This window comes from Xiphophorus hellerii, chromosome 17 (genome assembly GCF_003331165.1).
Source record: "Xiphophorus hellerii strain 12219 chromosome 17, Xiphophorus_hellerii-4.1, whole genome shotgun sequence".
Taxonomy (NCBI): domain Eukaryota; kingdom Metazoa; phylum Chordata; class Actinopteri; order Cyprinodontiformes; family Poeciliidae; genus Xiphophorus; species Xiphophorus hellerii.
The window spans coordinates 10801577-10815394 of record NC_045688.1 but is presented as its reverse complement, the minus strand read 5'-3'; the positions used below and the strand labels follow the sequence as shown (position 1 = coordinate 10815394).

At 40.2% G+C, this 13818-nt stretch overlaps 1 protein-coding gene across 1 annotated transcript; it reads left to right on the top strand.

The window, feature by feature from the left end:
* Positions 1–1351: 1351 nt before the first annotated feature.
* Positions 1352–7127, top strand: tmem229a (transmembrane protein 229A). Its single transcript, XM_032590057.1, has one exon. It carries the CDS (start codon positions 3619–3621, stop codon positions 4735–4737), a length of 1119 nt encoding a protein of 372 aa, XP_032445948.1. The 5' UTR covers positions 1352–3618; the 3' UTR covers positions 4738–7127.
* The last annotated feature ends 6691 nt before the right edge of the window (positions 7128–13818 follow it).

Sequence of the window (13818 nt, the reverse complement as noted above, 5' to 3'; positions counted from 1 at the left end):
GTATGAGCCCTGGAAGGATTCAGAGCTGCACAGAATCCTTAATGAGGAGGGATTTACAAACAAGAACCTTAACTGCTCCCAGGAACACAGTGAACCCCCCACCCCCAGTCAGTTAGACTAATCAATCCCCTCGATCTCTTTCTCCTCACAGCTCAGGAAGGGGCAAAAGACTCATACTGACTCCCTAAACGTGCAGCAGTAAAAATCCTTTTTTGAAAACTATCAAAAGGTGAACAATGCACAAAATGGAAACAAACAGGCTGCAGATTCAAAAAAGACAAACGTTGTTTGCACTTAGGTGCTCACCAACAAGCTCTGGGACGTCACAAACACATTACCCTGCCCAAGCTGCCAACGTGAGAGACGATACGAGAGCGCAGGGCCGGCTGTCTGTTCAATAATAGCTCAAAAATGGGGGAAATGGCTTCTGAAATTACATTTTCTGGGGGTGTGGGGTTGGTTCTCATTTTAAGTACACAGCCGCAGATTCGCATTCAGTTCCTGTGTGACTTGGTCAAGCATCGCATCCGTCAAACATCCCATAACTTAATCTCATAGCTGTTCTCAGATGTGGCGGGATTAACAGCATGTCAGGAAAATATTGTTCTGTTATTTATTCTGTCAGGACTTTTGGTGTACGTGCTTTTCTTAGATCGTGTCTAAAGTTAATAGATCTATGTTCTGCTGTTTGTTAGAAATGTCTGAGGAAACAGTGACAGTAACAAATAACTGGAGCAGGAAATCTTTGGTAGCATCCTCATCTGCACACTGTTTGCCACTTTACTCGTTACTGTATGCAAATATATAATCCACAATGTCTTCAGTTATTGCACTTTTCTCCGTTCAAAATTGTTATTCTGATTGGGGTTTTTTTTGTTAGTAAATTAATATTTTCATGTGGAAGGGTTCCACCCAAGCAGGAAAAAGGTTGTGTGACATTGCTGCCATCTAGTGGATAGCCCCAACCACTCTAGACTTTGTTTTTTAACTAAAAATAATGCTTCTAAAGGTGATCAAATCCAAAACTGGACAGTTGTACCACTTATGCTCTGCTACTGGGTTCATAGTTACAAGTTTCCTGCTCTTTCACACAAGGCCATGAGCAGTGGCAATTGTAATGGAAATTGGATCATTGAAGTGGGGAAGGAATTATGATGTCTATATTGATCCTACAGGTAACAACAGAGAGAGAATCCTACAGATTGTGTGGTTAAAGTCTCCCACCACTACTAGCAAACAACAACATCCTTCATCAGACATTTTCCGTTGCACATGCAGTTGGTTTCTCTTATGTATTTTGCCATGTCTTTGATTCACATTGCACAGTGGGGGGTAGGGGAGTGGGAGTCTCACTCTGAAAAACTTGTGAGCAGAAGAAAACATAATTTCTTCCCCTTTGAGATCCCGTTGTGTGTAGCTTTTCAATTCTGCTGCATTTAAGCTGTGACTTCAAAGCAGGAGGCGCTACAAAGGAGTGACTTCAAACATCAAAGCTGACTGTTTCACTCCAAACATGAATTTCATTTTTTATTATTATTAAGTTGCACAAACAAAGAAATCTAAGGGTGTTTTTTAAATTGAACTCTTAATATTATTTCCTTACACTTTGACTCTCAAAAGTGTTTATGACTCTCAAACTTTTGCACATTTTGTCATTTTACAACCAGAAACTTTGTAGTTTCCTTCCTTGAAACTGATTGGCAAAGTCAACAAAGTTCATAATTGTAAGATGGGAGGAAGCAATATAGGGTTTTCAATATATATATATATATATTTTTGCAAGTTTGAGAATCAAAACATTTGCAAATATTCGGCTCCTCTCTACACGTACTGCATACCTTTGTATAAAATCCAAATTGAATACAGATGCAGATCTATTTGTAAAACAGTTTTAAAACTATGTATCACTTTCAACTGTGTTGAAATAAGAAAATGACTAAATGGTGATGAAGTGGATACTTTTGGAAAGCACAGTCGGTTTGCTGTCACTTCGTAGCAGTTCGGTTTTGTGATTCAGATCACGGTAAACAAAGCTGGTTCATTCTGTTTTCAGCGAAACCCGAGAAGGCCGCTGATAACATCTCTGTTTTGCATGAGTGTGAATGCAGTCAAACACGCAACTGCAAAACACGGCGACAGCAGCTCGCAAACATTTCCTGAAGTGTAGGATAATGCACTTAGAAACGCCATATGTCCTGTTAAATATGCAAAAACTGAAAAGGAAAACTTATAAAGGCATCCACACACATATGCAAACCTACAAAAAAAAAACTCATGCAAAGGAAGTAAGAAATGTGTCTGATATTTCATAAGAGGCTCGTGTTGGTTTCCTCACACAAAAACAAAACTACTGCAATATTTCATCAACACACACATAAACACACGCTGCCTGTGCTTGCTTTTGTCCTGAAATAGACATACAGTAGACCCAGCACTCAACAGCGCCCCTCTGTGGCTGTTTGGTTGAATTGAGAGCAAACCTCACCTCTGTTTTGACTGGGCTGAATGACTGGAGGCTGTGCAAAGGATTAGCGTTTGGATTAACGTCTTTAGAAGAAGCTTAAGATGATAATGCACACTATATACATGTTATTCTCACAGGCTGTATTTCACACATAACCACGGAAAAAATCAGCAACACACACTATGTTGCAACTGTGACAATGTGGCCTCCATTTGGACAGACAGTATCATTCTTGTATCTTATGTATCGCTGGACTTTTTTTATTATTATTCTTACGAGCACCTGTTGACATGAACGGAAGGCAAGATAGATATCTCGCCTTTCTTCCTTTTGAACTTAGTCACTGGCATGATGCTGCCACCACCAACATATCCTGTGGGGACAAAGTGTTCAGGTTCAAGGTCAGTGTTGCTAATCGGAGCGCCTCCTTCTACATGTCTTGCCCCTTCGTGGCGTGTGGCAAACGTGACCTTCTGTGGTCTTCTTTCAACAATTGTTTCCCTGTTCCTATCTATCTGAATTAGCCATGTGATTAAATGAGATGATGTGGTTCAGCTTGGCACATCCTCACTGGCTCTAATCTCATGTAATCATCATTAATGACTTGTAATTACAGCGGCGTCACGACGTCGCAGCGGGACTGCGTCAGCGTCAAACGTCCTGACTGCAGATGCTGCCTTCAAATGCCGGTTAGAAATGGATATGACCCCGTTATGTTTACTTCATCGGCATCAAGTAATTGCCGGTTTTAGCCGCAGTTGCAGCTCGGAACTGCGTAATTATCATAACTATCATTTTTGACATTATACAAATTGAGTTACAGGGGAATTTTGATGTCGGTTTGCGAATGTGTCATTTCTTATCTCTTGCTAAAGGCATTTGGTGGAAAATCGAAGTGGTAAATTGGCTTAATTATTTCACTGGAGCTTTACTGTATGGGAAGAGCATATTTATACTCATTTGTTTGTTTATAACTCCGCAAGGGTGGGCCTCGGTTAGCCTTCCGGGAGCTGGTATTTCCGGGCTGCACTAAAGGCACCAGCCGCTTGCTGCCGCATCTCTCGCTTCACCTTGCGGACGCAGCGGAAAATAAATTAAAAACAACAATGTCAAGGAAAAGGACAACATAGTCTCTCCGCAGTGAGTGACTGATCATGGCCAGTCGGTGGAGAGAAGGTCATCGCAGCCGCTCGAGGGAGCATGGCATCAGCCTAGAAACAGCTGCTGCGCCCCGGCAACAGGAACCATCCGGAGACGCCGGGGACGCCGGGGAGTCGCTGCGAGAGCTGCCGAGATGGATGCGGCTCTACCTCTACGGCATGCACGGCGTGACTCTGGACGTCCTGCTCTCCTCCCTGCAGGGGGTCCTAACCAGTCGGGACCCTAAGCTGGTGGGCTTCTCCTCTCCGTATCTGTGCATCATGCACGCACTGACCCACTTCGCACTGGAGCAGATCTACTCCCAGAAGAAGTGCTTCCGAGGTCGGCCCGTGGTGTTCCACCTGGTCTTTTATCCGTCTGTCTACATCGGACTGCAGATCCTCGTCGGGAACATCAACACTCTGACCGAGCAGGTGCGCGTGGTGTCCGGGGCGCAGCTGGTGGTCCACTACATCCTGGCCTTGTATTTCTCCCAGGTGTTCCACAGAGGGCTCGCGCACCTGCAGTACCAGCCCACCTCCCGCTGCGCCGACCTCTGGAGGAGCCTCGGCGGGCCGGATCATCATCATCATCATTATCACCAACATCAACATTATCATCATCATCATCATCCTTCAGGCGGACTTCCCGGGTTCGCCCGGTTCTTGTTTTTCGGCATGCACGGTTTCCTGGACGAGGTGCTGTTCACGTCTCTGTTCAACCTGGTGGAGAAAGGGGTTAGGGCCACCGGGGGCCACACGTCCCTCTGGTCCTTCCTCATGTACGGCAGCTGCAGCTTCGTGGTGGAGAAGCTCTACTTCCACCTGCACTTCGGGAGAGGCTGGGGGACCTGGCGCCGCCTGCCCATCTACATCTGCTTCATCTACACCTGGGAGTTCTGCTGCGGGCTGACGCTGAGGCAGTTTGACGCCTGCTCCTGGGATTACTCCCACTATCCGCACAATTTCATGGGACTCATCACCCTCCTGTACCTCCCGGGCTGGCTGATCCTGAGTCTGTACCAGGACGTGCTGTCTAACGTGCTGCTGAGAATAAGGTGCACCAAAGACCCAGACTGCGTGAGTGGGGAGAACGGAGAGGTCAACGGACAACTGGAGTCGAAGAAAAAATAACTCTTCATGTAAAATCAGCTTCCTAACAGATCTATTAAAAAAATGATTCAGGTTCATCTCAGCAACTTGGACCGTCTACAGCAAGTTCATAAGTTTCTGCAATTCCGTTCAAAATGTGAAACTCTTATTTTAATCGACAGGTTTAACTGAAGCATTTGCTTACTTTGAGAATGATGGCTTCCCAAAATTCAGCTTTTCAAAAGTCACAAACAGTAAGGAGGCTGCAGGCTCCTTATTTGTGTAAAATGTAAAAGAGGTATATTTTCCAGTTTACAACTAATGGAAAAACTCAGTCTGTGAAAGGTATCTTATACAACTAATTTAAAAAGAAAAATCACACATACAAAGTATGCCCGTGTACTATGCAATATAATGACTACTCTGACTACACCCAAGTTGCTTCAGGATTGACTTGTTTTTTTCTTCTATACTTTTACCTTCCACTAAACTTTCCAATAATGGGCTTGTAACAGTACTCTGAACAGCCACTTCTTTAGTAACGATTCTTTCTTGTAAATGCTGACATTCCCTTTTTTATATTGGTATTAGTATTCCAGTTTTCTGGGAAACTAAATTTCATTATTTTTAAACCATAATATTAATGGGACACTTATATCAATTTGTGTCTAATGGATTTATACAGATGTGTGGGTTTCACTTTAGTTGAATTATTGAAATAATTTAACTCTCTAATGTATTGAGATGCACCTGTATGTCATATTTTATTGAACATGTTCTGATTTTTCACTTTATGGCGCCCAACTGAGGCCATTGACTCTTTATCTAGCCTATTTAAATTACATGAACTTACTGCCGTTTTCTTCTGTACAGTGTAAAAACTTGGATTCTAAAATAAGAACATTTTCTATTTTGATATGTTTACAACTGCAACTGCTCTTTTTGTCATGGAGTTCATCTGCAGACCAGAGCCGGCCCAAAGTATCGTGCAAAACAAAACGTGTGACACCTGACATCTTGTGTGTCCCGTAAATTAGAGCAGCTGGACTGCAGCAAGCTTTATGGAATAAATTATTTTGTGGTTAAACAAGTTAAAATGTTAAAAGAAACCCAAATGGATTTTTGTGTTTTCCGTTCTTTTTATGTGCGTGCTACGATCAACTTATTTGTAAATTTAAAGACACATAACCTGATTCCATCTTTTGAAACAAGTTTTGATCGCAAGCGAGGCTTGCAAGTCAAACTTTGTTCAGGGACCCACACTACCTTGGCGCAGAATCACCAATGGAGGAATTGTGGGCAGTTTTTAATCGCAGCAAGTCTTTTAGCATGCCATAACTCCTGCACATACCTGCATGCTGAAACTGTGTAGAAAAATGTTCAACTTTTTAGACTTTTTAAAAACAAAGTACAATGCACTGAATGCTGCCTGATGTTCCAAAGTCCGTATTTCCAGAACTTGAATTTGTCTGTTTGATTCTATATTTTGTATTTTTTTTTGAGAGAGAGAGTTTTCCATAATCCACCAAAAGAGATAGTTCAAAATTTAAAAAGTAAAGTTCCAGTAAATTGTTAGAAGGAGCTGAGAGAACTCCCTTTAAACTTTTAATGGAAATTCACTTTAAAAATCCTGAACTATTCCTTTAAAGTTATCGCATATGAACCCAGTCATAAATGTAGCAATGCAGCACCTTGAGCAGAGTAGAAATTTGGAACCACGTGGGATTACTGTGAATTTTACATGAACCAAACATTACTGGAGTGCCTTTCTGTGCAAACAGAGATTCGACTAAACATAACATGACTCCTGCAAGTGCTGCAGCCATGGATCCCAGCATCCCAGACAGATTACACATTGGAAACTTACATCGGTTTGAGTGCTCACTAATGGAAAAAACATGCCCTTGTAAAACAGAGAAAAACAATCGTGTAAATGTTTTATGTTTTCTAATAAGAAAGTGAATTTTCGTCTTGTATATAATTCCCTAGATTCATTTGGAAGTGCAATTGTCCCAGATACAGACTATTCTTGATAAATAGCATTCAACTTCTTAAAGTACTGAGGCTGGCTTGGTGATTTTGTTGGTTTGTTCTATGGACTCGGCAGCTATATTGATGTTCTTTAACATTTCAAATATTCATGCCATTTACTGCATGATTGAATGGCTTTGCACATCCTAAACATATTCCTTGACCGCATAACTGTACTTTAACCATGCTTCACACTTGTTTTGAGCACTTTCATGAAGAAAGAGACCAAAACGAGTTTGAAAAATCAATAAAAAAAAGTTTGAGTAAGGTGTACATCCCTTCTTCTAAAGAAAAATAACAAAATAAAAGTCAGCAGCATGAACTGTATTCATATTTTTGATTTGATGAAAAGCTTCAACTTGTACTCATTCATTCTATTAATAAAATGACATCTGTTGTAATCACCAGTGTTTGAAGTGGCTATGTCAACAAGCACACTTTGAGAATATATTTACATGTCAAATTGGCCCTGTTTAGTTTTGCTTTCACTTTCCTACAGGTGAGCCTGGATTTTGACCCTCTATTCAGGTTACCCATTAAATGTAACGCATAAAAACACATCATCTCACCACATGTCAACTGTACTGCACCTTTTTAAGTTAATTAGAGATAATAAGCTTAAAGGTAAACATCGTACTATTTGTTGCACCTGTGAGATTCCGCTAACCTGAACAAGCAGTCATTCAGACAGCACACCACCCAAGGGATTGCAACCGAGCACCCCTGCGACTTTCAGCACACTCCACCACACCTCCCGCTGGGAATACATGATGGCACCTAATACCCGCTCATTAGCAATCTTAAACTAATGTGGCATACTGATTTGTGAGGTTTCAGCTATACAAAAACAGGAAGTGAGACGAAACCATTTACCTCACCATTACTCCACTTAAAAGCTTCCTTTACATAGCCCTCCCCTCCCACCCCCCCACCAGCCTAATACCTGCTGAAGCTATAAATAATCAGTTTGAAAGGCCTCATTATTTATCTCAAGTGCATAGCCTGAATACTGTAAGAGGAAGCCGCCGTGATGCTATCCAGCAGTTGCTGTCTTGGTCGTTTGAGAGCCTGAAACCCCATATTTGGACAAAAGGATGAGTCTGAAATCTGATTCTTTGAAACAGGTTGGATAAAAGTATATAGAGTTGACATTTCAGGCCTGATGTCTGTTCCATCTGAACCACAATGTAGTAAGCAACCAAACTTTATGCAGCCTTACAACATGCAGTATATCTACAATTAATATAAAGTACTGAAGGTAGAGCTTTGACTGCTGCATTTCAAAGATTGACAGCAAGTGTCTCTCTGTAAGAGAGCAGACACAGTTTTATGATAACATTGATTACTTTTAGACAAAAACTTACCAATTTTTGTTATTGTTAAAAAAGTTCTCCATCCTTGACCTGCAAATCCCCAACCAGTTTGTAAAAATATGTAAGGTTTCCGATTGGTCTGGGCCAAGCCTCCCTACGGTAAATTCACGTTTCATCTCTGTACTCAACTGTTACCAGCTCAAATTCATTTATTTACCTGTTTGGTTGTTTTATTGGCAACTGAACATTTTAAATAAGTTTAACTAATGAATATTGAGGAAAATGTTCAAATGTTAAATCTAATTCAATTTACCTATATATCAACTGCTAAAGATTTTATATCACAATCTGTTTCTGATGATGGATTTTCGTATCCCTGTTTGGATGGAGTCTAATGAAATATGACAGTCTATGGGTGACTTCATGCCGATAGGCATTATTTCTCGGCATCACATATTCTCATATCCGGACAGCAGACTATCAGTAAATTACTGAACATAAAGGGATTAGTGATTTTACCCAGAATAGCCTCAATAAATACAAAAAAAAAGGCTAAAATCTCAAATTTTATTTTCGTTTCAGTTTAGTTGATCAATTTCCAATGTCATCCCTTTCACTTTGACTTACTGCCTGTTAAAAAGTTTGCTATAGAAGAAAAATGTATTTCAATTTCTGCACGTTTTTACTGTAGACTGCACTAATATGTACTAAATAAATCAAATCAACTCTGTGTAATAAGTGTAGCGTTAGAGCAAAATAATATGCTAGAAATCTGTAAAATTGGATTTTAATACAGGATTATTCTTATTTCACTCATTTCTATCTTAAATTTGTGATTTCAGGGCATGAAATCGACACTCTTGCCACCAATCTTGGTGTGCTTGATTTACATATGAAGTCAAATCACAGGCAAATATCCACTGAAGGTAAGATTGTCTCTGACACCAAATATTGATTCTGGCTATTGTATTCACGTAGACAGGAAACACTTAATAAAATATGAAAAATGCATTGGTTTAGTTTGTGTATTAGTTTTATTAGTGGTCGTTGACTTTTTTTAGTAAATGAAACATGAAACTGTCAGAGTAGAATTAATGTTCATTTGTCCCTAAAATGGCTATCATAAAGATAAGCTTAGTGAGAAAAGGGTCTGGGAATTGGCCGTTCCAGACGAGTTCAAAATCAAAAATTCCTACATTCATTTCTCCCACAGAGCCAAAAAACACCCGCAGACTGGAAACTGTGGATTACCACCTGAAGACATTTGTGGAATCTCCCCATCGACGTTTTTGCTGGACAAAGCGAAGAAATGGGAGCACTCAGACTGATGGTGCTCCAAAACCGCATGGTGCTGAACATGCTGACTGCCGCCCAAGGAGGAGTTTGCTACATCATTGAGACATCGTGCTGTACCTACATTCCTGGAGAAAATGACACCCATATTGAAGAAGCAACGGCATCCTTAAAGGACCTGCAAAAAGCCATGGCAAACGACCACATTCCACAAGAATGGGACTTTCTCGCCTGGCTCACCAGCAGTACCTACCTGGTGGCAGATGCTGTTGAAATGTCTAAGAACTGAAATTGCTGTACTGGTATTGTTCTCTTTGTTCACATCCTGCATTTTACCTTGCCTTAGGTCCACGGTGATCCGAGCTGTGACAGGTGCGATGTCACAGCTTCAGCTCCAGCTCCTACAAATGACTAAAGATGACGGTTGTGTTCCACCGTTTCGAAAAGATCCAGATTATTATGAGGAAAGATGCTCGTATGATGAAACCGCTTAAAAGCAAATACAGAATGAGTTCCTCATTGAAAATGCCAAAAGCAAGTGATGAGTGTATTGATGCATTGTATTTGCTATGTTTTATATTTTGAAGTACAATCAGTGCCTGTTGTTTAAAAAAAAAAAAGTGACATTTATTAACAGTTTTTTAAAGATTTTTCTATTACTTACAGCACATGCTTATACGTATTAATTTGATAAATAGGGGGCAGATGTTAGAGTTTTGCAAATGGTTACCTCATGAATAAGTTGTTTGTCTCTCTGCTCCCAGCTGAAACTGGGTGCGCTGGAACATCCTGCTCTCGGACACATCGGTACCAGCCGGCTCAGATGTGCACCTACTCCTTATCTTTAAGCTTCTGTTTTGTCTGACCAACACCCGCCCCGCTTTTAATAAAACAGACTGCTGCAGGGAGGCAAGTCGGAGTTGTTTCGAGGCACCGCTGTGGTTCTGTGACGCTCTAAACTCTCCCCCTTTGCAAAGGTTGAAAGTATAAATACTCTCTGTGTGGTTCTTTATATGTACGGGTTAAAATATCTAACAAAAAGCTTATTTGTGACCTAGAACCTCTTCACATGTTGCCGCGTAACAGCCATAAAAATCTATTTATTCTGTTCAGATTTGGTGTGATAGGCTGACACAAAGTAGTGCATATTTGCGAAGTGTTAGAAAAGTAATACATGGTTTCCAATTTTTCTAAAAAAAAAAAAAAAAAGGTATTCAAAGTAATATGAAGACCAAGCAACAGAGGAGGCTTGTGTGGGCTAGGTTTAAAAAAAACAACCCAACTGCTTCCCAGCTTTAAACATCTCACAGAGTTCTGCTCAATCCAACATCTTAAAATAAATACTGAACCACTCAACTGCAAACCCTCTAAGAGATGACTCACCAACTAAACTGAGAGGCACGGACGGTGTTATCCAGAAAAGCAATGCAGAGAAGACGGCCATTGATGAGAGAGAAAACCAACAGAAGTCCCGTTTACAGTTTGCAATGCCACATGTAGAGAACACAACTAACTTTTGGAAAATGCACTTGAGTTTGAACTTTTTGGGCCACAACCTAAATACTAATACTGCACACAACCACAAACACATCATCATCCACACAGTAAAACATGGTGGTGACGGTATCATGCTTCACCATCATCCCTTCACCCTTAGCAGCTTGTAGCATCATCTATTGGACCCGTCATCTCTGTTTAAATATAGCAGTGTCTTTCATGATGTTCGTATCAATGATGCACCACGTTACCTGATCACCCTTTAGTCCCATCGTATCTATTCCCTCGCCTCAGATCTCCTTAAATCCAGCCAGGATCTCTCCTGGTTCTACACAACAGAAACAGATGAACGCTTTGCACACTTTGTTGTTATTTTGTTATAAATTCGTGAAAGTTAAAGTGTAGATGCAGATTATGACAGGGAGAGCACCACCAGTTTTCTGTTTTACTACCTCGGCAGGGGTTTTGTTACATTGGAGAAACCAAACGCCGCCGGAAAACTGGATCTCTTGAGTGAAAACCCTTCGCTGCAGCGATGGAAGACGCAACCTAAGACACAGCTAATCTAATGGAGTGCGCATTCAAACAGACCACGTCTTTTAACACAGCAGGAGGTTGTGGGAGCTGTTCCTGACGTTGACACTGACAGCATGTATTCAGTTGTTTGTTCGTTGTTCCCAAAAATAACTATAAACCAGACGTACAGATAGATAAACAAAGCGAAAATCTGCTTTTCCGTAATCATAAAACAAGTCTACTCAAAATTGATGAAATATATAAACTATAAAAAGTTGTTCAGTAAACAGTTACCCTCTATCATAAACAGTTTTACTTCTTGGGCAGCACACATTAAATCTAAATGTCTTTACCTGCTTTTTTTCTTCTTTTAAGACCATTTTTGAGACTCGTTTTCTCTAATTAATTGTCTAAATTGATCTAAATTATTCTATTGTCGCTCTTGCTGTATGGTTAGGTTAATTGATCTCATGACCTTTGCCCCAAAGGGGTGTGCTTTTGCTTTTATCAAAATAAAAGACTCTGGCATATTAAATATCCACAGCATATTAGATTAGATTAGATTAGATTAGATTAGATTAGATATTGTCTCTTCTATAAAGCTATTACCTTGAACTATAAAACATACTCAGATAATTTACTCAGTTTATAAATTAAATAACTCATAAAATCACTGAGTCTAAAAATATTTTTGTTTGCAATCTTTGATGAAGAAAAACCCAAATCCCTCAGTGTGCCTTGAGAAAACGGTGTAATTCTGCCACCTTGTGGTCACACTCTGAAAGCTTTAAACAAGCAGTTGGGATTTATTATCTATTGAAGGTAATGCTGCGGACTTTTTTTCCCCCCAATCTTCGCATGAATAAAAATGAAAACTTTTTCTGTTTGTGAACAAAAAAACAACATGATCAGTTATCATGATATAATTTCTGATCATCAGCCAAAGATGGCTCCTAATTTGATATTTCGGGTGCAAAGTAGCTGAACTGCAGACCTCCATATTCATCAGCTAATTACTGTTTGACTTTATCACAGAACAAACATTGATTGGAAAGCAGGTAGGAGGTGTGACTCAGTCCTGCCCAGCAGGCATCTTCAGATATTAGCTTCCTTGTTTTCTCACCAACCAAACATATTCATTATCGTTACTCAATGTAATTATTCAAAGCAAATTGCCACCTCTCACATGGAACAATCCATTTGGCTGGCCCTGTTTTGACATTTCCATAAGTCCTCGGTACCTAACATTGTGAAGAGATCCAAAAAGGCGGGCATTATTAAACATTCATGAAGAAGCCTGTAAGGGATGTCTTCCTGCAGAGAACAAAATATAATATTCATGATGCCCTCCTCCTTCAATCTCTCATAGTCATAGTCTCAAAAATGGGTCAGACAAGTCTCTTAGTTGTTGGCTAATAAAATTGTTCTGACACATTTCTACAGGACTTAAAACATTTTCACAATGTCATGTTACAACCACAACATTTTTAATTTTAATATAAATAAGGTGTAATTCGATTAGGGAGGTAAAACCTTAATTCGTGCACATAACAATCTACATTGTATCTGTCTGATACATAACATCCCCCCAAAAACACCAAACTTTGTTGCTGCAATATGGCATAATGTGGAAAAAGGTCAAGGGGTGTACATACTTTCGCAAGACGGGAAAGTCATCTGCACTAATGCTACCACACCCACCATTCTTGATACAATGACTTAAGGGGAAAAAATATATAATTACCAGATATTTTACACTAGCAATGGTGTTTGCTTTCAGTTCACGTCTTGGCATTGTGGAATGTAAGTGCATACCAACTGGTTTCAGTTGTCTGTGTCATTGAAATTCACTGAATGGCATGTCTGCGTCCTTGTCATGTGACTGCATGCATGCAGCTTTTACTTCCTTACTCAGACTGTAGCATCTTTTTTGGAAAAGTCTGGAGCAAAGTTTTGAGTAATAGTTTGTTTTTGGTTTTTTCTTTGTTTTTACAAAACCAGAAGGAAGTGAGTCCAGTTAAGCTCCCAACAAAGTGAGGAAGACAGGGTGGAACTGGTGTTAACGGGTTTTGCATGCTGTCATCAAAATCGATACAATCATCATCACACGTCACAAACTATTGTCAAGAATGTCATATTGAAACTCAGATTGGCTCCGGAAAGAACAGGAAGGCTATTTCTCAGAAATTTCACATCATTTTAGTGGTTTCCTCATGAGACCTTACCTTCGTCTTTTCAGTATCATTTCTCCTCGTCTAAAAATTACACCGTATTTACTTTAGTCTTGCGTAGGGAAACGAACAAAACTGGGCCTCCTTTTTCAGGTTGACTCACAATGATACTCACATAGCTGAGCTTGTATAGGTGGAGGAAGGCTGAGTTTCCTCAGGTGTTTCTCCACCTGCCGGTCGGGTTTTTCAGGTCGGACGAAGAACAAATGGTAGCTTTTAAACAGGTGGAAAGGAAGGAAAAT

Bases quoted from the DNA above. Each gene is read 5' to 3' on its own strand.
- tmem229a (XM_032590057.1), top strand. From the start codon at position 3,619: ATGGCCAGTCGGTGGAGAGAAGGTCATCGCAGCCGCTCGAGGGAGCAT.